At 42.6% G+C, this 27,126-nt stretch overlaps 1 protein-coding gene across 4 annotated transcripts in view; it reads right to left on the bottom strand.

The window, feature by feature from the left end:
* Window positions 1–391: 391 nt before the first annotated feature.
* SASH1 (SAM and SH3 domain containing 1) overlaps window positions 392–27,126 on the bottom strand; it is a 209,619-nt gene continuing 182,884 nt past the window's right edge. For 2 of the 4 annotated variants that reach the window (XM_039846945.1, XM_039846949.1), the window contains 10 exons: window positions 23,845–23,919; window positions 22,257–22,400; window positions 19,166–19,301; window positions 18,175–18,344; window positions 17,216–17,425; window positions 16,249–16,399; window positions 11,626–11,739; window positions 6,084–7,195; window positions 4,931–5,062; window positions 392–3,801 (listed from right to left, as the gene is read on the bottom strand). In XM_039846945.1, the coding sequence (XP_039702879.1) occupies window positions 3,538–3,801; window positions 4,931–5,062; window positions 6,084–7,195; window positions 11,626–11,739; window positions 16,249–16,399; window positions 17,216–17,425; window positions 18,175–18,344; window positions 19,166–19,301; window positions 22,257–22,400; window positions 23,845–23,919 (2,508 nt within the window). In that variant the 3' untranslated portion in view covers window positions 392–3,537. The remainder of the gene's footprint in view (window positions 3,802–4,930; window positions 5,063–6,083; window positions 7,196–11,625; window positions 11,740–16,248; window positions 16,400–17,215; window positions 17,426–18,174; window positions 18,345–19,165; window positions 19,302–22,256; window positions 22,401–23,844; window positions 23,920–27,126) is intronic. The other 2 variants (XM_039846946.1, XM_039846948.1) reach the window with 2 other exon arrangements.

The raw sequence follows: 27,126 nt of genomic DNA on the forward strand, positions 1-27,126 counted from the left end.
ATTAACTTCTAGAATGTCCCAACCTAGATTTTTTTTCTCTGTCAATGGAAAACTTGGGTTCTGTTAACTGTATGATATCGGGCAAGTCAACCACCTACGTGGTCTCAGAGTTCATTTGAAAACGATGAGCTTACATTAGCAATGACTTCCACACATCTCTTTCTGGTTTAAGATGCTGTGACTATGTGATTCGATTATGCAATATTTGAAAAAAAATATATAATAAATTGGCAAAGAGAATCGGTGCATGTCAGTGAGGGGTGATGTGACCAAAGTAACTGTATATAGCTACTACTGTTTTTAGAATGTATTTTATTCTTGAACCACATAAATTCCTTTTCATTTCTATTCCATTCATATTTGAAATACCTAAGGAACAACAAAAGAGGCGTATTCAATTGAAGAAATTTATTTACTTTTTTTTTTCTAGGTACATAGATGACATAATTATAGACAAGTTTTGATACATAGGAAAACCCTCTGTCCTTTCTCTTTGCTAAATGAATCATCACAATAATTTTTACAATTTTTAAAACAATACACAGCTTTCTTGGGCTGAAGCAATTGCAAGAACAGATTGGTACTGGTATATTACAGCTACTTACAATGTTTAAGATCAGCAATGGAGAAAAATAAGTTATTTAAATATTGATTTCATATACAGAAAGTGCAATGTTGTTAGTTGTTATATAACTTGCTTGACAGTTTGTTTTCTCTATCAATTTAAAATCAAGATAACTTGGACGCAGACTACTATATTTATTTTTTTCTGAAAATAATACAGTACACACATGCAGCACTGACTTGGCGAATTGCGTTCTCTTGCTGCAGTTAGGAAAGCAAACTTTGCTATGTCAGAACTGACTTCCAATAGACTAGTAATTTCCAATTTCACCCACATGTGGGTTCAGGACAGAGAACAGGGCCTCTGACTAAGGCAAGGCCATGAAAATCTATCTGCTACTTGGTTATCTGGGAATGTAAATAGTGGCTGGGGCTGGCTGCACTTCCATCTAGACAGCTTCAAAGTAAAAATTTACACAACGGACATGTAGCTACCTGAGCTGAACTGCCTTTCCAGGTTTCTTTTGTGCTTTCCGAAGACAACAATTTTCACCATCTCTCAACCTTCTGTACCAAGTGCAACCGATTAAAACTGGATATTGCTGACGCCTATCACCCATCTTCCAACATCCACAGGCGGCCCCGAACCACCACAGTCGAATGCCACACACAAACACGGAGGCTTTTCTAGGATCAAATTAAAAGTTTAAAGCTAAAGAAGACCAAACAAATACTAATGATACAAATTTGTTTGTTTAAAAAAAAAAAGCACAATAAAGTAAAAAACCACCACAGACCCCTCAGATTAGGAAGCTCTTCCCACCCCAAATCACTCATGGTCCCTGAATTAGTTTTTTCTGTGCAAAGGCAATGATTTCCAAAGAAGAGTGACAGAAATGTGGTTTGCCATTCTCCAAAGCTCAAGCTCAGAAAATTTCCTTTTCTGGCGCCACTTTCACTTAGATGAAAATGTTGCACTGAAAATGAAAACCTGGAAATTCACGCGAGTTCGCCTTCCCCTTTGTTATCTCTTACGTGACTTCTGTGTGGTCGTTTTGCTCAGCTTTCACTACGAGGAGGGTCTCTCAGAGCAGGATGAGGAGCCTGATGGACAGCGCCCGCCTCCCCCACGGCCCTTGAAATATGTTTCGGTGGTGATGTGGTTTTTGGAAGGACCCTGCAGCCTCAACTTTCCAAACGAGCTATGCACAGGAATGTCACAGCCAGAGATGACAAAAACGGGCTGTTTTCAAGAGTTCAAGAGAAATTTGGCAGCTACAGCTTTTTATTCTAGAATTCCACTTCTTTACATGGCATCTTATAGAAGGTGAGTATTATTGAATGTATATTATTTTTTTAAATGCATACCAAAGCATGAAAAAATACATCACCTGAGAATGTCCTTTTCCTCAGAAACATAGATCCAAGTATATAAAGCAAATGCTAAAGATGGCTTTATAATTAATAAAATACTTATTTTTTTCCCTGAGGGAAATCATTTGTTTTAGTGAATAGATGAAATATTTCAGAACTTTTGATCAAGGCTTTGTGTTCAAAGTTTTTCTGTTGTAAATGATCACATTCAATGCTTAAAATAGCCCTCATGATGAGAACTTTAGTAAAGGAAAATCATTCTGTAAGCAACGGAAGCCATAATAGTTTAGTTGTCTAAATTTCTGTTTGCTAGAAAATCAGACACAAGACTAAAAGAGGACAGAATATGCTGAAATCAATTGGAAAACAATGGTAAATATGCAAATACTTAATACATGGCTAATGTGGTTTGCCTGGCTCCAAAATGAACCTTTATTTGAATTAAAAGAATTATCTAAATAAGAAAAGGAAAACAATATCTTAATTGTAAAACTGAAAAAAAAAAAAACCAACAAAAAAAAACACTTTTAAAACAGCTTATAAACCATTTCCCTTTTTAAAAACACCTTTCTGAAAAATTCAGCCTCACAATGACTCTTTGAGAAGGTGACCTGTTAGCTGATGATTGAATTTTGGAATGGACATGGTCAAGGGTCCAAGTTAAAACTGTAGCACGATGACCCACAGGTAACAATCAATACGAAACTGATTAAAATGAAAGATAGGTACTATAAGCACACACACCCCTACCACCCCCCTACACACACTCACATATACACAACAGGATGTCTTTGTGAATTTCAGAGAGCTTTTTTTCTGGATTTGTAGTTAGTTTAAAAACTGAAAGCCAACATGAAATTTGTGCTGATAAACACCCCTACAAAATAAGCCATGTTGGAATGAGACGATTCGAAAAGCCCATTTTTGCTGAAAACATCTCAGACGTGTCAGATGGCAGTCTAAGCTGAAGATTTGGAACTACGGTTACAGGGAGGTGAACACTAGTTAGATAACTGCTTAAAAGCTAATATTAAGGCAAATAAAAGCTGATTGCTAGGAAGCAATTATTAAAATGTCTCTTGTTTATCTAAAGGAGAATAGGACTTTTTTTTCTAGTGCAGCCAGATTTTCTTACTTTTGAACCAATGAGCAAGGTCAATGGTGTTACAATCACTCCCAAGTCTGTTGCTTTGGCCTAGCTAAGCCTGTCTGGCCCTCGGGGATCCTGCAGGGCGACAGACAGAAGGGCAAGGGCACTATCAGAAAGAGAAAGGCTGCCCACCCCCCGCCCCCAGCCCTCTCCCAGAGCACCAAGACAGCCTGGAGGCACAGCACCTGTGGCAGGTCGGCATCTTGGCTCTGTCGTGTTCTGAAAATAAAAATAAGTGCTTGTTTTTTCTTTGGGGGTCAAAGAGAACCGCACCACTTTTCTCGAGGGGACTCTTCTGGAGAAGAGAGGGTCATCGGTCCCATGTGGCCACACACTGGGCCTTTCTTCTGGATCTGGTCTGCACGTCCAGTGAGGGGGGAATTGAATCAGCATCATAAGCACAGTGAAAGAGGGTGGCTCTGGTCCAGGGAGGTCCGTGAAAGGCCCAGCTACATGGCCTCGGGGCCTGGCGGCAGTTTGAAGAGTCTGGCTGCAGACACGAGCTTGCTTATGTGTCTCTCCTCTGTGATGCCGGCCTCCTGAAGGCAAGTGTGGGACAGAGAAGGCACTTGGCCCAGTGTGCTGAACCCCGCCTCAGTGAGGGTGTTGGTGTACATGGGGAGACCGATGGAAATCAGCCAATCCGACACGGACGAAACACACCCGGGAGAGAAGGGCTTCCTGCAGATTTCTGTGAGTCCGCCACTCGGGATCTGGGTAAACAAAGAAAGGCATTTTATAAAGACTGCTCGTGCCACTTGAGGGGGCAACTTCTCATGTCCCTGAACACTGCTAATGTACTACGCTGCTGGACTATGAGAGAGTGATGATGCTATGACATGTCGAAGACCAAGAGGAGCTTGAAGAATTCTTTCTCATCTTCAAGGTGAGACAAATTCTCAAGGAATGGTCTGAGGTTCTAGAAGGTACTTGGAATTAGATCTAACCCCAGGTATGTGTCCACATCTCCAAACTGAAAGCATTTACATTTCCGGTTATTTTGTCTCACGGTGACATGTTCTTCAAGGAGAGAACCCTAAGGTGACGGAAGAAGCAACACTGTGCGATAGATAGTGTGAAAAGTAAGACACTCAGTGGGTAGAGTGTTTACAAAGTAGGTTTTTTGCTAGGTTTTGAGTCCATATTAACAACCAGAAGAGTAAACATTTTATCGATACCGTTATAAAGAATGTAAACTACAATAATATCAAGTGTTAGCTATGGCAGGGAAATGGACATCTACACTTGACTTCTGGGAAGGCAATTTACTACCAAATGTGCAAATCCGTGAAATTTTGTGCAGTCTTGATGAAGCAAACCCACTTAAAAGGAATGTGTCCTCAGAAATTGACCTTGGACATCTACGAAGATTTGTTAAGAATATTCTTTAGAATGTTGTTTAAAATAAAAAATTGCAAAGTCTAAATGTTTCATCGATATGGATTAGCTAAACTAGCACACATCCACCTAGTAGAGCACTGTGAAATATTAACACAAAAGAATTTTCAATAACAGAAGTAGATTCATGCTGATCGTGGAAAACAATCAGGTTTCAAATCTGGTCATTTACTACTGTATCTGTACAGAGAAATGCCTAGACTGACTTAACTTTTTCACAGTACTGGGGTTATGGACAATTTTTATTTATTTTTTCTTTCCCAAACTGTATTTTTAAAAGTCAGCAGGCTGACTATGTATTACTTTCCCCCAAGGTGTCTCATTTCGACAGCTACGGTGAACCCCGGGCTACTCAGCGGTTGTCAGCATGCTCATTATTCAACTCTGTAACTAAACGGACTCAAAAGGCAGGACGAGGGGACACCCGAAGCGCCAGCTGCTCACCGCCATGCGGTGCTGCTTCCGGAGCAGCTTCACGCGGATCTGGTCCATGTTGGTGGCGACGTCCCTCTCGGGCTGACCCAAGTCCTCTGCGTACCTCTGTACCAGGGCCTCAGGAATCCCACAGCGGCCGTGCTGCGAGGGAGAACAGCAAACGTCAGGTAGGAGAAGGCGTTTAGCTACTGGAAAATATCACCAAGAGTTTACATCTGAAGTGAATACATTTTCTCCATAGTCAGGGGGTTTCAGAAGGAATACTTGTACGTCTTTATCTTTTAGGGAGAGACTGAGCTCTAGGAAAATGTTTTGAAACATAATTAAAGCGGAACACAACCACCTTGTATTTTTTGGGCCAACGCCCTCACTTAACTCTACTTGATCGTTTGGCTCTTGTTGGAAGGCGACACCTTGGATTGCATTATAACAGAGCTTTCATTTCCATGAGCAGCGTAGGGCTACATCTGTTCTCATTTATTTGTCTGCAAAGTCATGGTAGTATTGATAGATCTACTCTTATTTTTTTAAATGAGAAATAAGTTTTCTTTATGGATCTCATTGTTTTGGGTACAATGGGATTTTCATATAATCCCCTCGCCCTCGCCCGTTACCCATACAGATAATTGTACAATTATTATATCTGAATAGGGTTCTACAGTTTTCAAAGTATGTTTACATTTATTTTATTTGTTCCTAATAATACCTCTAAGGGTAGTTATAGAGGTTATTATTAATTCCATTTTACAAATAGGAAAAGGAAATGACTTGTTAATGTCTAAAAACATACGTATTAAGACATGGACACTGGAACTCAGGCCTGTCCTGTCTGCTAAACCATGCCTTTTGAGAATCAGTTCTAGTACTGATTGACAGTCCTCCCTGCAATGTATCACAGCCAAAAATTAAAAACAAACAGGCAAAAGAAAATAAAAGAAAACTCTAAGGCTGTACTGGCATTTAATCCGGACACTGTGCCCCCATTCATGCAACTGCCCAGCACCAAGTGGCAGAGGCCCCTGCTGTGGGCCACCCTGTGCTCTCACTTGTCACAAAGGCCCCCGCCTCCAAGCTGGCCTCCGAGGCAGCTGGTGTTCCTCTCACCTGGATCCCTGACTTATAAAAGCAGAGGCCTGTGAAGTGAGGCCAAGGCCTTTGATACCTTATCAGAATATGGTTCCTCTGTGAGATCGATGCCTTCGGCTCGTAACTTGTCTTCAGTGAGCATTTCCAGGTCGACTCCCCGAGTGCAGGAGATCTTCCTGCTCAAGGCCGGGCCCAGCTTCACACCGTGCTCCTGGAGGCTCGTGTTCTCCGGCAGCTCTGAGAGCCAGGGCGGTGGCCGCGTGCTTGGTGGGCTGCCAGGCTCCTGCCGCGAGGGAGGCCTAGAAGCCTGAGGTGAGTGACAGTCGCTGGGGCCGCTGGGGCCACCCTTCTTCAGTGGCAGGCAGGGGGCATCGGGACCCGGAGGGCCAGCGGGGAGGCCGTTGGCCAGGCGCTCTCTGCTCTTCTTTGCAGGGACAGGTGGCGGCTGGGCAGGATGTCTGGATTGCGCTCTGGCCTCAGGGCCCCTCTGCTCACCTTCTTTGGTGCCCGGGGCATGATGTGCTCCTTCAGACTCGAGTCCTTTTCTGTGACCCTCAAGAGGAGTCCTTGTTAAACTGTGTCTAACTCCAGGAGGCTGAGCATCATAGTTTTTGGGCAAACACGGAGGAGGTGACGTGCCACGTGAAGAGGCTGCTATCGAGCCGCCCAGTTTCTTAGTAGTCGTTTTCTGAGGATCAGAAAATCTCTTACTTTGGGTCAGTAGCAATGCATTGTCAATGGCGGAATCTTGTTTGGGGCTGTGGACCTTTGTGATGGCGGGGGCTGTCTTTTGTGGCACTTCTGGTGCAATCTGAGGGGAGGGTTCTGTCACCGCACTAGGCACATCTTTTTCGGCGTCAGGCTCTCCTTGGAGGTCGTCCAGGGAATGGGATCGGGGCCAAGTTTCCACAGGCTGGGGGCCCTCCAGGGTCTCACAGCTCCGACAGATGGAAACGGGGAGGCTTCTCCGGTTTTTATTCAAGCCGGTCGCACATGGCTGGTCACAGCGCTTGGAAGTGTGAGGGGCGAGACCAGCGCCCAGCCTGCTCCCGTCCCCCTGCTTCAGCGCGTCCACCGGCTTCGGCAGAGGCAAGGTTGGGTAGTTGCCCAGCTGGTTCCTGGTGAAAGACTTCAAGCTGGACTCGGTCGATGACTTGGCAGAGAGAAGGCCAGTTTTCCGAGTCTTGCCTGTGAGACAAGGAAATATTCTACAATCACATCTTAAGAGGTGCATGAATCAAACTGATGTATAAAGGTTTACTAACGTAATTGAAATCTCCAACACCTAGATCCCATTGCTGGATTACATACACGAAGAACAGAAAATCGCCATTCATGACTTTGGGTGATATAGGGTTATTATGGTTCCGTTTTTATTTTTAGAAAGATTTCTTAGTCTTATTAAAGAACTCATAGAGACCAAAATTGAGTAACTGAGTTATGTGGTAAGGAAAAACGCTGTGTCAGGCAAAAAAAATAAATCTAGGCCTAATGTCTGTTTCTAGCTGCAGTCACATCCACACCCCACTAGAAACGACGCTAACAGGTTTTCTGTTTAGTGAGTACACTTTTCTAATGTCACGGTTGGAAAGGGGAGGTGGACTGACTGAATTCCGGGGCAGGTTCCATAAACGGTGCCCCCAAGGGTTCACTGGTGACCACTGACCGTTCAAATTACACCTTCCTCCAAGCCCTCCCCGATTACTCTTCTGTTCGAGTGTGGAAAACAAATAAATCCTAGAAAATAGTCAGTCAACCTTGGAACAAAGAGGTGTATAAGCTTAAGTGAGTATTTCACTTGCGACAATCTATAAAATACTGACATGGTTCTAATTATCAGTGAAACAAAAGCCCTGATTAAAATAAACTGTCAGACTAAGCGTTAAACTATCAACCAGACATAATCTACTTATTTGACAATTGTTAATTGATATTAACCGCTATTACTGCTTGATAAGCTTTACTGAGAATTTACTAGCTGAGGGTCAAGCACGGTGCTAAATGCTCAGTTATCATCAATTCCTCTCTCTCTACCTGTTGTTACAGTTTTGGTTACTACCACGTTTAGTGTATGCTTTGATGCTGGGTTGAGGGGAACATCCAGATGATAAACATATAAGCTAAGAGATCCTGGTACTTTAGGCCAATAGAAAAAGGTAAAAATATTAAACTCACATCAGGTCTGGAAGGTGCAAAGAAATCTCTGAAAATCCACTCTCCTATAACTAAAGGTTTTCTTCCTAGTCCACTGTTCAGTGAACATCTGTAATTCAATGGTTTAATTTAAAATTCTGACATCTCCCCATAAAGCAATCCTATCCTTTCAAAATAAGCAGCAAAGAGAAATTGGGTGGTGGACTGATTTGATTGGGAGAAAAAGGGGTATGGATAATGCCAACTCTAAGAAAATGGACCCTTTGGGGTAAATGAAAGTTCTCTGGAAAAAATGTCTATGCATATAGAGAGAAAAAGAACAAGAGAAAAGGCCTGAGGCACTGTCATTACGAGTGGTTTGGCCATTATCAGCAGAGAAAAAAACAGATTCCTTCATGATTTCACAGCTTTCTACCAAGCTTACTCTAATTTCAAAAGGATAATATTAAATATATCATGTAGAGCACAACTCTAGGTACCCAAGGATGGGTAAGAACCGAAGCCTAATGAACTGCAACCTGCAGTTTAAAAAGCTTTGCTTTAGTAGGTGTTCAACAAACATTTGAACACATGGGCTACTCGATGGGGTTCCAATGGCAGCTATCGACCCTGGGCATTTTTCATGATGATCTTCACGTGTTTAACAGTAATCTAGGGGAACCCTTCCCTCCTAATCTTACTACAATGGGAGTTTTGGGGGCACAAGAGGAAACAGAGAGCCACGTACGGTAGCACTGAGTTCACCCGAGCCCATTCTGCTTATGACTCCTCTTCCATCTGAGGCAAGTAAGCTTTCTGGAATTTCATATCGACTGTAAGGTCAGGGAAGTGGCCAACAAGACGTGAGACTCTCTCACCACACTCACCCTCTCCCCCAGTAACTGCTCTGGCCACAACGAGGCACTTAAGATACTGCTGCTTTGTGACCCTGATGGATGAGCTACCTGGGAGACTGTTTTCCTTACAGACCTAATAGTTCCCGACACTCAAATGTTGGTTTTATTGCATAAAGAAAAGGACATAGGAGACATACCATTTAGGTTTTATGGTCGCGAGTATTTTAGACGGAATTTATTCACTTCACGCAGCAGTTGGGAGGAACAGATATTAGAGGCTGACTAGAAACTAGAACGCTGGAGAGATCAGAAAGATGAACACTGAGTTCCTCACAGAAATAGAATCATTCTCTTTTAAGAAAATAGTACTTTTGAATCAGTCATTTTCAAAGTAGGAGTTATCTTTGCTAATGAAGCTTCATTTTTAAAACAGATCAAAGCTAAAGTGTCGGAGTGGCTCGAGGCCAACCTCGTCCCCTCGAGGCCCTCACGCCTCACCCCACAGAGGCCCCTCAGATGGCAGTTAAAAACTGGGGTTTGAGGTAGCATGGGCTCCCAAACCAGAAGTTACGAACTGCGTAAGCAACACTGGCTACTTTACATACAATGTGCTTTTATTTCTCCATTCAACGAAAATACTTCGCTAGTGAGAATGAGAATAGAATCGTGCAGCCTGGTTTAATATTTGAATAAACAAAGGTGGAGGAGGTACCATTGTCCTTAACTATTAAGTGGAGGAAGCCAAAAAAGATGGAAAAAAAAAGTCAGTTCTATTTTGAAAACATCTTGCTGTAAAATGTTTTTAGTTTGTTTAAATGATGGACTTCCGGCAATTTCATACCTTTGCTGCATGCTTTTATACTGATATGCAAAATGAAAGTTTTGGTTGATCCTGCTGTCCCAAAATCTATTTACTGAATGTCTTCTATGTGCATGTACTTACGAAAGATAAGTAAACTACTGATTTAAATTGAGCCCATCATTTGCAGCGGGTATGGGACTCAATGCTCCAACTAAGGGCAAAAACACATATTTTCTAGTAACTTCCAGGAACTAGACCGTGGGTTGGAGTGGGGGAGGGCAGAAAGTGAGTGTGGGGACCGTCACTCTGAGCCTGCAGTCACGCTCGCTGCAGGGGAAGGCAAGACGCACCAGATTAGATCCGGGGAGTCGTGCTCTGTCTAACTGGTCTGAGGTTTTGAGATTGTTAAAAAACAAAGTATAATATTTTAAGATTTAATCACATACCCTTGATTCAGAGATCCAGCTTCCACAAAAATGAAGCAACGACTGCTTGAATAAAGTCAGTCTTTTTGCTTGGATTTAATATCAATGAGATATTTTCATACTCGAATCTTTGATATACCACTGCCAGAATCTGTCTTTTCGTCACTCTGGAACTGACGAAGGAGTCACTCTGCAACTGTGACCCCCAAGCTGACAAGCTCCACTGGCTGCGTCCCAGTGCCGAGGGCTGCCCCCGCTCAAGCTTACTATCTACGTAAGAAGGAAAACCGAGGTGACAGATGATGGTGCTAGAGGAATCCTCCTGTTCTCAGAGGGGGGTCCTCGAAATCCTCATATGGAAATGAGAGACCCAGGAATGGCAGCTCTGAGATATTCTTGTTCCTCAAAATAGCAAGCAAGCAAACACACACAGAAGTCTTCATGCCATGTGCTGCCTTTTTCCTTGTTTTAAAATTGGTCTACCGATTTTAATCAATCCATCGTTTTTTATCCCTTTTGGCTTAAAGCTCAAGACAGCCCAGAGACCACTGGCTGATGTATGATGACACTAAGTAGTTAGAGTTTGGACTTGAAAATGCTTATGGCATTGGAAAATAAGGTCTAAAATATTGTCTACCATTGACTGAGAGCCTGTTAGGTACCAACCATGAGAAACATGATGTAAATGAAAAGAACAAGGCTTTAGTGATTATTTAATCCCTCTGAGCTTTAAAGTCTTCATCTATAAAATATGAACTGCAGAAACTGATAATTAGCAATTGCTTACATAAAAAATTAGCCCACTGCCCAATTCATAGTCAGTGTTTAATAAATGCTGGGTATTAGTAATATATTATTACCTTAATTCTTACAATGATCTATAAAAGAAAAACTCATCTGTCTATTTCAGCAGTAAGGGGGCTCAGAGACTTAAAGTAATTTGACCAAAGTCTTTGGCTCATAAATGTTCTAGTCGGGGTTCAAACCCCAGGTCTTCTCCCTCTAAACCCCATGACTCTTCACGATCTGCATTTGGTGCTAAGACTCTAAGAGTCTCAGGACAATGGAAATTGGAGGGTTCCTTTTCTCTGACTCACAAATTTAGTCTTGGACGCTCCATGCATGCACTAGGTGGAATGAAAGAATAAGAAGACCACTGCACTCATTTCTCAAAAGCATCCATCGCCTAGGTTCTTGAGGGATGTTCATTCTTCCTAAGGATCTTAACTAAGCACCAGCAATCCTGGAAAAACTCCTCTCCCTATTGCCAGTATTCCCAAAAGCAGTAGCTCAGGCTGAGGAAGAAAGACGGTCATTAGCCAAAGCACAGATGTCAAGAAATGACCCAAGTGGCTTGCTTGCCTATTAAGAAGCATTCGCGATGATCTGTGCGGACATTACCGTTTTCCAGGTTCTCACTGCTTTCATAGCATCCTGAGTCCCGTGGAGAGCATCCACTCAGGCCCTGGCTGTCGGCAAGCAGCTTCTCCTGGGACCCCGACTGGTCGCTGTTACCTAGAGAAGGTGAACACATGGCATGGAATCACAAGGGGAATGAAAAGCAGAGGTTTCGAAGTCAACTAAATTCCGATTTTATCCTCGGTTATCAGTATACGTTTTATTAAGCCTTGGACTTTTGGAATAAATGAGATCAAAATGCACAAGTGAGATCAGAATATTTTTTTTTCAAGTAAAGTATTGCCTGAAGATAAATGTGGAGACTACCTCGTGGGAGCACTTTCATGCCTTTTAAGTTACCTAGGGGATGACTCTGGCCTCAAACCAATCAGGGAGCATTGTGTCAACAGTGGGGGAGGAGCAATCATAGTCCCTTCTGAGGGACAGTCCCACGGAGTAGCAGCAAAGAGTGAAGATGCCCCTTTCAGAAGGAGGTATAAGGGCATATGCTTTTTAGAGATCTATAAGATCCGTGTTTCAAGTTATTTTTTGTTACCAGCTTCCTAAATATGGAAGCTCATATAAAAGTGTCAAATGAAATACCAAACTATATGACAATATACAAGCATTCTTTGGCCTTGGTGACAGGTGCTGGCCCTTGCATGATCTCAGTGAAATCAGGCTGGCAAACGGGGACAGAAACCCCTAGAGCGATGAGACACCAGGGGTAAAGCCTTCTGTTCTTGTGGTCTGGACTGTGTCAGAGGCCTCTCTTTCCTTTCTGCCTTTTCACTTTGCCTCAGGTCAACATTTTTATTCCCGGTTCACAAAGGTCAGGCAGGAAGAGCTCTGGAAGCCTTCTACCTGGGACGCTGAGTAACGAATACTCTTAGGAACCCTTCTAAAGAGAAGCAGCAGATGTTTCTGCCGAGGGAAAGTCTGCCTGGACTGCGTCGCGTGGGCCTTCATCATCCACCAGGGTCACTGTGCCTGCTGCGTAAAAAGGGCCCATATGGCCTGATGTGGAATCCAGGTTACATAAGGAACATCTTTGTATGATGATGCAGAGTTAAGTGCTTGGTCACATAAAACAGAAACCAAGAAAACATTTCCTGCATAAAATAACCAGTTGCATGATGAATGGCTTTATTTTCCTTTTTTTTTATCAGTTGTTCTCCCTCTACCACATACACAAAGAGAAAAGGAATCAATACACCAGAAATCTGATGCCTTTTCTCAGGTCATTAAAAAAAAAAAAAAATTGCGGGAAGGCAGAGGGCTGCTATTCCACAAATGTGCCAGCTATTCCTCCTGTCCAGGCACCACTTCCTGTGTTTCTGACCATCTGACCAGGAAAGCACTCTATAAAGCCAATCATGGCAGAAATCATGGCAGAGTATGCCTTAAATTAGAACCCCAAGTTAATAAATGTTATTTTTAACATGATCAATAAAAATCGGAAGCGCAAGAGCGAAGCCCACCCCTCCCCCACACAATACGCGGAACATTCTAGAGTGATGTCCTCATGGTGTGGAAGAATCTGTGGATTTGGAGTGGCCTTTGTCCTAGCCTAGCATGTTATTTGGGAAAATGATACTTGTAAAATGAAGGCTTTGAGCTATCAGTTATAACCCAGGAAGAGGAACTGCTGTAGTTTGTCCTTGGCAAGACAGTTTAGTGTTCTGCTTCAGCTAAAACAGACTCCAAAGTGCTGACCAGTGGGAATAAAAGAGAAAACTTGTCCCCTGCCGCTGTATGAAAATGCAGACCGTGTCTGCCTCTTTGGGGATACCAGCCTCAGTCAGACATGGCACAGTACCTGAAGTCATTCTGGGGAGGGAAGGGGTCTCTCGCACTGCCCGAAAACCAGTTTATAAAATCACGCGGTGTATGTGAAAGGGCTGTCGACACTTTCTTCCTAAAGGATTCAATCAGCAGCTACTTAGCGGAAACCCAACCACCAAGTTTAACAAAATTCCCTAAAACTAAAAGCAGTGTTTCCCAAGTAATTTGCCCTCTTTTACCAGGGAGAACAAAGAAGTGGGGTCCCTCTCAGACACGCTGCCGATTCGAAGCCACGTCCTCTCCTCACACTTACTGGCTTAATGTCAAGATACGAAGGGCAGGAAAGAAAGGGAGATAGAACCATGAACATTCTCGCAGTCAGACAAGAGCAGAGGACCGGGTTTGGGGGCTGAAACCCCACTGGGGCATGGCCTGAACTTGGCCTTGGAAGCACTTTCCTTGGGCTAAAGCTCTCTGTCTCAAGGAGGCTGAGACATTGGCTAGTAGACATCTCGACATACACACTTACACACACATGCATGCAAATACGCATGCATGACACACACAGAGGACAAACAGGCTAAGACACGGATGAGATATCCAAACATCAAAAGGTTCTTGTGCATGAGGGAGGACACATGACATTTTCTGGAGAGCAGTTACTTTGGGAAGAAGGGAAAGAGAATGAAATTATTGGATAATAGGCCTTTCAATGTGCTTGTAACATTTATTCTTTTAAAAAATAAGGATTAAAGCAACATGGCAAAATGTTCACTTTCATTGCATTTAGGAAGTGGATAGATTTGTTTTATTTTTCTGTCTACTTTTCCTGCATATTTGAGATAAATGTTAATTAAAATTCTTATAAAATTATTTCCTTAAAAGAGAGCTTTCACTGGGCAGACCCTAAGAGTGTGGGCTTAGGATCAGTGCAGGGAACTGCTATCAGACAATCAGAGCCTTTCCCCAGTGGAACCTGTGTAAAGGCTGGCATGCCCCAGGCATGGATCCAACGAGAGAGGCTGGCAGGGCTGACTGCCAAGCAGCGCTGGAGATGTGCTTCTTGCTCTTCTGGGAGGCTGAGCAAGAAAATGTATAAGATCTGTGAGATCGCACTAGATCTCTGAATCTGTATAGAGAGTAGAAATTTAGTTTGACAGATATCTACTGTGTTCCTCTAAGTTATTGTTTACTTAGAACACTTCTTAAACACAGAATTTAATGGCACTGAACGTAAAATCTTATAATCCTAGGATAAGTGTGGTCTCAGACCCTTGGCACCAATCAGCACCCCTGAGCCCTTGAAACCAATAAAAGGAAGTGCTACGTTATGCATTAGGGATACAGCATACATCTGAAAGGGACTGATGAAGAAGCAAAGAGCTTCCTTAGACTTCCGAGTGAGCATCATCATGGGCAAAGATCTTCTCCTACAAAGTATCTCCTGATATATATCTTAGGATATAATTCCGGGAAGGACAATACATCTGAGCCACCGTGACAGAGCAAAGACCAAACACAGATCTTGCTTTATACTTAGATTTTAGCTTAGCTCCTCCTATGTTCTGAAGGGTAAACGAAGTGTAATGGACAGGATTTATAAACCAGCTGTTCTCAGTGGCGGAGGAAGAGCAAATGAGCTATTTTACAGAGCAGATGTGGTCCAGGAGACTAGATGATTCAAGTTAATTGGTATTAATATAGCTCGTAGGCCACATCAGGCACTGGGCCACATTCTTTATATGCAGCCTGGTCAGAGACCCCCAAGAGAAACCTCCAATACTAAAGAGACCTGTTGATAAAGTGATATTAACTACAAGCGCAATTCTCTCCAAATCTATCCCTGAGGGCAGTGTGTTTATCTAGGGTTCAGACATCTATTTGATGGCCTGTGGTTCCCTATGTTATCAGTTAATGTAGAGGGGAGACCTATAAAGCAGAAGTGAATGTAACTGCGCTGAGTGAGACACTTGCTTCCATGTCTCTTGGGCCTGATACATTCAGTAATGTATAATTTTTTTCCCATCATTAACCATGGTTTTGGTGTGTCTTTTAACAATAGAAATGCCATTAGCTACTGAAGCAGAGCACTTGAAAGAAAATGCATTTGAATTCAGTAACTGGAAAGGATGTTCCCTTCGCGATGAATAATTTTAGGTATATTTTTGATGTCGAATTGAAGAATAAAGAGCAAGATAAGACTAGGTTAATGGAGCAAAGGATACAGCGTCTTCAAAGAGACTACATAAAAGCTGTGAGCCCACTGCATTCTGTTCGCGGGCTGTACAAACGAGCGCTCATTTCAGTTGCGACTTCCCGATTCAGAATTCTCTGCTCTACGTATTCACTCCAGGCATTTCCTGCTTCCTTCATGGAAGCTGATGAATTTCATTCATTCATTAACCAATCAATCTATTCCATAAGAAAGTAACTCCTATTGTGCTCTGAGAAGTAATTAACCCTCAGCTGGACAAGAGGGCCCCAGTTTGTCAGTCACTCTTGTGTCCAGGTACCCTCAGGACCTGCTGAAGGCTGCACCTCATGTGACGTCAGTACCTAATGCGACATCTACTATGTTTCTTAAGAAAACCGTAATTCAATTCTCGGTCACTTAGAGCAGCATTTTCCTCAACTCTTATCTAGAAATAAGTCGGGGAGGGCATCGGCACTGGGGATTTCGGTCTCTGCGCTGTTTGACATGATATAAAATTGACCTTGGCTTTGGAAAGAGGGGGACCAAAAGAGGGACTCTGGGGACCGAAGCATATGGCTGGCTGCTCGTGGGAGGCCTGCTGGGGACCGAAGAATACGGTGGACACTTCTGTGCCAGGAGGGACTTACTGTCATATTCCTGTAACAGCTCCACTGCTGTCAAGAGAACAGCTCTGTGTTCTGGGTCCCTGATATTTAACTCATCCAAGTCCTCCTCCTCCAGAAGCTTAAAGGTGTCCAGATCTTCATATCCATTGAACAGGAACGTGGGCATGTGCTCCTGTGAGGGAAGGAAGGCAGAAATGAGTCACCAGGCCCAGCCATGTGATACGTGACCAGCAACCGGCCTCAAAACCCTAAACTCTTCCTCCATAGTCATTTTTATGCTAATTGAAAGATTAGTAAGTATCATCTGTAAGCTCTTCGGTACCTCCCAGTTCTATGGCTTAGCAGGCAGGCAGGGCATTTCATTGATCATGGGTTAAGGAAGATGTACACTGCAGGCTGGGATGGGCTCCAGTGGCTCGCATTTTAATTGTGCCCTTGCGATGAACTGATGCTTTTAAAGCCACACAACGTACAGTGGACGAGACTCTTCTTTCATTCACAGAGCTACTGAAATCTAACTCAGCGAGGCCTGTGACTTCTCCCGAAAACAAGATGGATTTGCAAGGAGGAAACAGAACCTCCAACAGAACGCCACCCCACAAGATGCTGGCAGTAAGGTGGGAGGCCTGGGGAGGGTGAGTGCTCGCCACCTCTGTGGAGCCAAGGAAGAAGGTGCCAGGGGTTTGTGCCGACAGCCCTTCCTGGCAGCAGCTCAAAGTTCACAGCTCTCTGAAAAATTCTCTTGGAGGCTAGTAGCAAATTTTGACCCGGGGCTCATGCTATCTGTCACCCATAGCAGAGGTCAAGGGCAGCATGAGAACACTGGTAACTATTTCTGCAGAATAGTGGATAGTCATCATAGCAATGGGCCACCCTCGTTGGGTGACATAGATTCCTCGCTACCCCTCCCTGAAAGTGACCTCGCTGTCCTAGTTTATGAGAAGGAGATGGCAATGTGTGACCAGGCCAGGACGGAACTGGAACTGACTTTCAGGTTAATCCGATCAAGGAGATCCTCCACGGACTTGGGCTGGGGGGGTCTTCCCTTTCTCCTCCTCCTGGTGGGGCGCTTGGGCTTCTCCTCTTCCTCGTTCAGCACATCCACATAGATGAACTTGAAAGTGCCCACCTTGTTGTTCAGTAGGCCCATCCAGGTGCCCATGGGGGGCTTGCTGATTATGTCAATGATGTCTCCTTTCTGTAGCCCAGGGAACAAAGAATTTTCCGTCAGGTACATTTCTAAATATGAATCACAAATCGATGAGTTAATCAAGAAGATGTGAAAACACCATGAAGGCCTCCATCAGGGTACTGCAAGTCACCTCCTCGCATGGCTGGGGGTTTGGCAAAGGGCCAGAAGGAGCACCCCCAACTGTGCTGGATTCCATGAGGGCTGAAGGTCTCATCCACCCCACCCTCCTGCACCACAGGATGAAGCGTCCCCCTCATGCCCTGCTGGGGGACCACCTAGCTCTCTGAATGCCTTGCTGTCTTCCAGAGCTCTTATTTCTTAAGAAAGAATTCCTCCCTACCCCCGCCAGCCCAATGCCAGTGGTCATCCCTGTCCTACAACCGCTTCATACATTCTGTGGAACTCCATCTGTCCCACATAAACATCACTAGTCACACAGAGAAGGCAGTTAAGGTTTCTTCAGCTGGAGAAAGCAAGAAACTGGAGGGCGGAGGGCAACAGCAATTTTAGAGGGGAGCTGAGGTCAGAGGTCAGGGCCAGGAGGATGAAGTGGCGAGGACAGAGGATTAATACAAGACCCGCCCCTGTCCCATTGCTGGCTGGTTCTCTTGTTTTTCACTACAGAGGAGACCAGTTTATCGAGGCAGCTGAGACACTGGCTAGTAGGCACCGTAAGAGCCTCACATTCGACAGCAAGAATAGAACACCTCTTAAAGAAACAAGAAGCCCAGGTCTGAGGCCAGGGAGACACACACCTTGAGCTTGAGCGAATCTGTGTCGTAGGGACTGGGCGTGAAGTCGGTGTGCACTCGGGCGCGCCCGCAGAAGGGGCCCCGGTAGGGCGGCTCCTCGTCATCACCGTCTTCCGACTTGACGCTCTCCCTGTTGCTGGTCGAGGAATCGGTGGTGCTGACTGTCTGACCACCTGTACAGGACGAACAGGAAGAGCAAGGGTGAATGCAGATTTCCCGCACGGCAAAGCCGAGAGGCACCGAAGGAACTGCAGCTAGGAAGCTGAGAGCAGAGGAGTAAAATCGTGAGCCGCGTCAGGACCAGAGCAGGGTCCAGTCACAAGTCCAGGGTTTTCTCGTTGTCATCCCTACTCAAGGCCCTAATTAGATGGCGCAGGGACGGGGCGACTTCTGCAAGTTGTCTTTCTGATCTGGGAATGCAGGTGACACTGTGACTCCCCAATGGAGGACGCCACAAGCCCTTAACATTCATGACCTCTCACTGGTCAGCCATATCATTTTTACTCCATTTTACAGATGAAGAAACAGACTCAGAGAAGTCAAGTAACTTGCCCAAGACCAAATGCTTTTAAAGGGGTGGATTTAAATGAAGTCTCTTCCTCTGTATCATTAGGCCGACACCACCACTGGTCAGAGTGACTGACCAGCACTTGTTGTCACTTACATTTTTAATTCTCCTTCCTTCCCCCGTATCTTATGTCTTGAAGATCTGACTTAATTCTCCTCCCTTCTCCCAAGCCTTCCTGCGATGCTTTCCCTATCTTCCCTGATCAAAATTCCTAACCCTCTCTTCTGCGCCGTTGCTGTACTACTTACTAATCCTGCTGAACAAAGGTGACTCTAGGCCCAGATGTTTTGCACGTCTGTCTCTCTAACAGAACCTGAAGGGCAGGAACTTGATCTTATTTATCTTTAAACTGCTTGAACCCGATGCTCAGTAAAAGGCTGATTTTGACTCCAAAGGAATTCATCTACGATTACAAAGCAGACGTACTCATGGAGCTCTGTCCGCTCAGCGAACTCCGCAGACTCTCTACAGAACCTCCGGCTTTGAGCTTGGGCTTGTCCACGTGTTCACTGTCAGGCTGGGAAGATGGGGCGGAGCCAGGCATTCCTTCAAGGCACGAGTCCTGCAGTGGATTTCAACAACATTAAGCTTCATCAGCGTGGACGAGTATCATTTTGTAATTCAAAGCAATTTAGCCCTAAACTAAAGTAATCAAATCCATCATCACTGTACCCATATTTGATTCTCCAGCCAATATTCTTCTTTTTAATCTATATCCTTGCTTCATTTTAAAGCTGTGGCCTATATAACAATTAAGCACTTAACCATTATTTTTCACACTCAAATGGAAATTCTTAAAATCCCTAAGAAAAGTCTACCTCTTAGACAAAATATTTTGCCAAAGGCTTAGAGAGTTTTTGCATCCACCATAATCCAGTAATGAGGCTGGACTTCAAATGCAGATGAAGCAGAATCCATTAGCAATGCACTGTCTGGAAGCCCCGTCAGACAATAGTTAATCTATTTGAAGGTAAACACTTAAAAGAAAAAAAACAACCAGTATTCCTCTTTTCAAAAAAAAAAAGGCCAGACGCTTGTTTCTATTTACACAAATTATTGAAACTGGCTAACGAAATACCAACTTAGGGCCCAGATATACAGGAAAAATAGCGTTTTTCAGTCTACAATGAAATTTTGATATATCACCCAGGTTTTAGTTTCTTTTACTTCCTTTCTGTGTTGTTAGTAAAAAGCTGTGATGTCCCTTTCAGATCAGAATGCTGATACCAGTGACTCAGCAGTACTTCTCACTTTTGGGGTGGCTATGCGTCACGTCACGAGCTTGGCAGCCCCTCGTTTGCACGTGCTCATTTACTTAGTGGTGCAACAATGTCACTCTTCAAAAGGTCTGCAGTGAGAATGGCTCGCTTGCCCAAACAGAAACTTCTCTGGCATATTACACAGACACTTGAGCACCAAACCATCTCAACGAAACCTGTTATTTGCATGGTGCCGAATCATCAGAAAGGCTCTAACAGGATTCTGCGGGTCCTGCAAACATCTAAGGACAACAGCCATGGCAGCTTCTGATCCAACACACATTGTGCTTTACATTTAAGGAAAGTGAGCAGACAACCTCAAAAACAACAACTATAAACAGAGATGCCATTACTTGGAAGTTACTGAAGCTGCGAGGTATAAATTCTGGAATACGTTTTAATTCTCCTTTCTAAATCATAAAATAAGACATCTTTCCAATTAAATTCTTAATGCTTCTGAAAAAAGCACACATAAAAAAGCAATATTAAATATACATCTCTGATACTCTTATGTTCTTAAATGCTTTTAAAAATTATTCATTTACACATCACGTATTTATCAATTACCTACAAAAACAGGTGCTGGGTATATAGCAGAAACAAAAGCAGACAAAAATCTTTACCAGAAGGGTTGGTATATTTACTAAAAAGTTAAATAAAACAAGCAAAACTTGCAACATTAATTTTCTCTCCCCCAAAAGCTTAATGATCGCTTCTTTTTTAATTATATAAAATGACTGCTTTAAAAACACCATAGAACTAAGAATATAAGACTGGTATATAGTAGTAAAATTGTAGAAAAACGCTCAAAATGAGCTTTTAGGGGAAAAGCCAACTAAATAAAGTGTTTTAAATTAGAGGTGCTGTTCTCATTGGCATGACATCTGCTTCATGGGAAAGCACATAATTTGCCTCATTTCCAGGCAGAAACAGAGACTCACCATCGCTCCCACACCCGTAGAAACAAGAAATGCAAAGAATACGGAACATAATTGTGGAAGAAACACACTGGAAGCAGCCCTACTGCCTGTGTAGGTCTAATAAGCTGTGGTTTCTCACCCTGAGCACTGTCCGTATCTTGGATGAGCAATTCCTTGTTATGGAGGGACGGTCCAGTGCATTTTAAGACGCCTCCATGGCCTCTATCCACTAGATGCCAGCAGCTCCCACCCACACCACCCCAGCTGTGACTATACAAGTGCCTTGGGGATGGTGGGAAAGCAGAATCACCCCCAACCCCTGTGAGAACCACTGTAATAAATTGAAGATGTTGTGCAGGCTTTGTCTGAATCATAGCGTGGGTGGCTGGGCTGGCCAGTTGGTGTTCAGAGTGATTTCAACAAGAGGATGCTTTGATTGTAGCTTCTTATGCCCACCAGAGGGCAGCAGCTGAGCAAAAATGTCTGCTTTCCCTGTTCTTAATTTGGTAGATAACGGGGCATTACCTGCATATCAAGTAACCACCAGTGTGCACAGGTACTTCAACAGACCACAAAATGAATACTATAAAGGTGCCGGAGAACGGTGCTTCGAAAATGGTCAAAATTACCTCAAGGCTCAGCTTTCCATGTCTTTCCTCCCCACCTCCATACAATTAAGACAGAAATTGGTCATGTTTCTAGTGATGAAATTATAGAATTGGACGGGATCGATTCTGTGATACCTTAATGATCACAGACAGAGCCAGTCAGTGACAACACCTCTGTGGAAACATGATTACTGAAGAAGTCCTGTGGACAAGGAGTATTTTCTGAGTTTACATCTCAGACCTGAGTTTACATCTCAGAACATCTGAGTTTTCTGAGTTTACATCTCAGAACAACTTACGCTACATTTGAAAAGTCTAAGAAAATTCGAGTGTCTTTTTAGGTTCGATTCTCGTGACAGCCCTTTTGTAGCAAAGGGTATTTGAGAAAATCAAATCCTTCCTTCCTTCGTGTTCAAATTTGTGTGCTTACTGCACTAAATAATAATCTTTTTTTTTTTTTTTTAACATGTCTGTCTTTTCTCTCTCTCATACATAGAAGATAAGCTTGCTTTTTGTATTCCTGGCACCAGGCAAGGTGCTAGGATGACCCCTAAGTTCTTAATAAATGTTTGTTGTACCAAATGTTTGTCTACGTAAAGGGAACATGGTCCTGGAGCCAGGTTATCGCCAGTGAATACCTGTTTAGCACCATTTAAAATCTCAGACTGACCATCCTCAGCCTTCCTCGTCAGGAGGAACCAACCGGGTTTTTTGCTCGGCAGCTGCATACCTGCTCAGAGACAGAGCTGCTGTATTTTTTAGACATTCTCTTCCTCATTGTCTCCTTCACTGATTTCACCTTTTTTCCGAGAGATATGCGGGAGGCAGTGGGTGATTTGATTACTTCCTTGTACACAAAATCTCCTTCTTTACCCTGCAAAACAAAATGTTACACATACCTTTAATCAGAGAAAATGAAGCCCCCAAACAGGTTTTATTACTCTTATCACTAATGTTCTACCTCTCAGAAAAATATCGGTATCTCTCAAGATCTTGAAATTTTTCTGGTTAACTTGGTGCTCTGTTAATTTATCTTCTCGATGAAAAATTAAAAGCTACTCACTAAGGAGCTTTTATTTATTTGTTTAAAGTGGAATGGGAGTTAACTTTTTATTTTATTTAATCTTAAGTACATTCTTTTATTACAGTTTTTTCTACCACTTTAAATCCTCAAGAAGATGTATTTAATCAATAAAGAGTAATTTAGATGGACCGATGTCCACATAATCCCAACGTGGGGAAGAAGAGAAAGACAATACTGGTGAATCACCTAGGAACGGGTAAGAATAAAATGGCAAATCTTAGTCATTACAAGTCCAACATCTGATCAGATTTACATCATCGTGGCACTTTGTGTGGTCTACTCTTAAGAGTAAATTTCCTTTTCTGAACAAGTTAGATAGACTGTGGTCACCTCTCATCCTACTTTTCACTGAAAACAGAAAACAACTTTCTCTAGAGAATGGGGGGAAAAAACTCATACTTTCATTTTTTAAAAGACTGACTACATAAAATTATTGGTTTATGAATCAATAAAATTTGATATCCAAATAATACAGTTTTACTTTTTCAGGAAATTCTCAAACCGTCTGAAAATTACAGATGACTGTTTTAACAATATAACCACGACTGTAACAATATAAACCATGGATCTTAATTTCACAGCTTCCTGACAATATGCATAAGAGAAAAATAAAACTGTATATAAGACTCACCTATATCCCTGGGATCTTAGCTAGTAAACATGGGGAGCCACTTGTACAGCGAACCAGAAGCAGCAGGTCTGAGGAGAAAGTAACCTTGGCCTTCAGGCGTCTGGTTTGCTTTGGCCCCAATGACAGTAGGTTCATTCTAAGACGCCCCCGCTTAGAAAGACCTAGGCTTAGTATGGGGCTATGTACTTGGCCTACGATAAGAGTAGTTTTTAGCTATGCTGGCACAAATCAAGGGCTCCATCACGTCGCACTACCTGGGTGTAGCAGTCATGTGCACTTCAAACTAGTCTGAACCAAAAGCACGTGTGCGCAAATGACTGGCACCATAGCAGCCAAACTCATCTGGGAGAAAACTGGAAAGAAAGGCATTGAAGGAATGGTGCTACAACGAGGAAAAGGATGGAGGCCAGAGGTGGTCGTCATTCACTCCACGTGGAAGAGTGAAGAGCTGCTGGGTGAAACAGGGCTTCTTTCCATTATGATTAAGGATCGCCAAGGAAAAGGTTACCCAGTATCAACTCTCAACAGATACTAGACGGGAAGCTAAGTCAGCCACATCACTCGACTGCAAACCTCTTGCTTTCCCTCTGACGTTATACTCACCACTGGGTCAGAGTTATCACTGCCAATGTGCAGGGAACGATTTGTCAAGTCAAATCCTCCGAAACTGCAGGTTCTCTGTGGAAAGGAGAGGGCGGGGCAGGGGTAATCCGGTTATGCCTCAGTCGGCCAGCGGTGCACCAACCCAACACACTTCCCGCTTGTAGGACATCACTGAATCACAAATACGTTACAGGATGAAAGTAGGAAACGAAAAATGATGAGGAAAAAAAAAATACATGATTCATGTTCAAGGGAAACTTCACTCATTTAGTCCTTCCATGGGCCACTGGGGCTGTGCCTACGCCAGAGGTAAAGAACCCCCTTAACATGTAAAAACCAACTAGTTTAAAAAAAAAAAATCCAGGTGCTAAGTGTCCTAAGATTCCCTGTCTCTTAGCAACAGACGTTCCCTCCCAGTCTCCTTAATATCTTCTGAGCACAGTAGCTATGATAAGGGGATAAGTAGTGAGGGATCCATGTGCTCGGAGGGTCTTGGAAACCCCAGTCTGAAGTCCTACAGCTCTGCCACTGACAGAAGACTTTTCGAACAGACTCTTTTTTGTTTAGTTTTAAATTGCTAAGAAAAAGGAAAACAGGTTATGTTTATAGTAGTCCAATCAGGCCAAGAGTATTACTCACTTATTGCTTTCCTGGCCTAGCTAAAAATGCTGGTGACTTTCCCATCTAAATGCCCAACTTAATTAAGTATGACCCTTTTTCTTAGAGTGTATGAGGACGCCACATTTGCCAAGAAAAAAGTTGATTCAGTGACTTTGACCACACACTCCTTAATTTCAATAGGAAAAGCACACATTTACAAAGAATGAAAACGTTAATGTTCTTTCAGCTGGTTTCAAACTTTACGGAACTATTTGTATTTCACTGATTTTATATTTCCAGAACTTGGTTTGAATTCCCTTTTATTTTTCTAGCAAGTTACTCAAAAACCACCTCCATGACACCCCCCACCCCCCCAGCCCACCAAAATCTGTAAGAAGAAAAAGAAACTTAAGGCACACTAAGTCTGTTACAACTGATTATCTTTTTAAGCAACTGGTAATAAAAGTTGAATAGGAGTTTGGGTTCCAATATGTTATGCTATCTGTTCCTCAAAGAACTTTAGTTAACAGCTATTAAACGGAAGAAACGAACATAAACAATGTATACTATAAATACTGCTTATTTAAAATAAATGCACTTTAGATTTACATTAACCAAATTGAGAAAGAAAATGTCTAGGTATTTGGAATCACACACACGTGGATCCAAATCCTTGTTCTGCCACTTAACTTACTGTGTAACCACAGATAAAGGACTTAAACTCTCTGAGCTTTGGTTTCTTCGTCAGTAAAATACTATCTGTATCATATATTTGAAGACTTCTACCACATTACCTGGCACAAAGCTGACATTCTATGAATGCTGGTTTCTTCCGTGATTTCTCATTAGGGCTACACTGAGAATTGTAGCTTGTTCCAACAATTGTTATACTGAAGTTTAGATTCAGTCAACATGCTAAATATGCAAATGAAGGACTAGAGCTTAGTCCTGGGCCTTATGTTCTGGGAGCTTTAATTATAAAACTAGAGCATCCCAGGTATGGACCAATAAGTGAGAGACAGCAGGTATGGCAGAAGGGAGGGCCAGGAGATGCAGAAGTGTTACAGGAGGCATTTCGGGGTCACCAACATTCAGGGTGTCACACAACTATTCTTCACCAAAGCTACTGTTGCTGTTTTAAATGCTCTACCATGAACATGATTTCCAATGGACACTATTCTAATTTTACATTAAATCATCAATGGACAATCTGATTTCCTTTATAGTCAACTTAACTAGACCTATATCTATTCTCTAAAATCAGAAAGGCCTCTTTATGCAAAAACACTCACCAAATCCTCAATCTGGTAAGCAAGGTTCTGATCACCTCTCCAGGCTAATTTTTAACATTAACTTTCCCTTTCTGGCTTGCAATGCTAAATAGATTTTCTCATTTTTGCAAAGTCAGTGATTTTATTCTAGTTCTCTTCCTGTGACTCAGGACTTCACAGACACAGTATGGCACCCAGATGCCTCATCGTTTTCTGGTTTTTGCAAGTCCCTGCTTTAAATTCCAGCATCAACTGCAACATTGGAGGTCCAGCATCTTATTTCTGATGCATATGAAATAACTGACAAAGAATTCATGTGAAAACTATAACTGTAATAAGTAAGAAAATCGTTTACGTCTTCAGCTGCCTGCTGTATGCATTTATTCCTAAAGTAAAAAGCTTAAAGAGTGGACTGGTTTTCTTAACTATCAACTAAAAAAACCTCTCCCAGTGATACGCTAATTTTGGAACTGATTTTTCTTTATCAGTGTAGGAAGAACAAAGAATGTAACAATGAACACTGTTTGAACTAATCTTTGAATTTTTCAGTAATATTAAGTAGTTCTGAGAGCACCATTCCTTCAACAGAGAAAAAAGATTGCAAAGAGAAAAGGAAAAGGAAACGAATCAATCTTTGACTTTGGTGGGCTCCATAAATGAGGCCTAAATGAAGTTTTTAAGTTCACACATCTCCCGTGTAGATCAGTGTTAGGACATTTTAGATAGATGCTTGTGGATGAGGAGAGCCAGTCAATGCAATGGTCATGCAGTTGAAAAGATGTAGTTTTGGGGGGGCTGAATTTTTAAAATGGACAAAATTCCAAAATGTCATGCATGTCTGTTCCACCAAATGAAAATCGAATGACCAAATAAAAAGCAAGACAAGTGACCATTTCCAGTGAATACAAAGCGTTATCATTTCCCTGAGGTTTCGTCAAGCAAATATGGCATATTTTGAAAGAGAAAAAGATCAAGCCTGAAGATTAAAGGAAACTGTATACTTTTGGATAAAATGAAGGAGATATATGACAGAAAGGATGGAAAAAAAACTTTTTAAGTAAACCAAGCAAAGAAACCATCTTAATCTCTTAAAAAAAAAGCTTTCTGTTGTTAAACACTTAGTTTCCCTTACATTCTCTGAATAATTAGAAAATTAAATTTTGTTTTCCTGATTGTATAATTATACTTACAATAAAAAATATGTGCAAATTTCTCATTTAGCACTGAACGCATGTTTCAACAAGTATTAATACTGTCCAGCCTCAAGCTCACAGTACCTTAAAAATACCCAGCCTCAGGCTGACACCTGGAATAGAGATGACACAGGGTCACCTTTACAAGGGGGAAAAAAATGCTCAGGTGTCCATATTCAATGTCAATGAAGAATTAATCGCAGACCCACAATGTTAAT

Source organism: Pteropus medius, unplaced genomic scaffold (assembly GCF_902729225.1).
Source record: "Pteropus medius unplaced genomic scaffold, Ma_sr-lr_union100, whole genome shotgun sequence".
In the NCBI taxonomy this organism is placed as follows: domain Eukaryota; kingdom Metazoa; phylum Chordata; class Mammalia; order Chiroptera; family Pteropodidae; genus Pteropus; species Pteropus medius.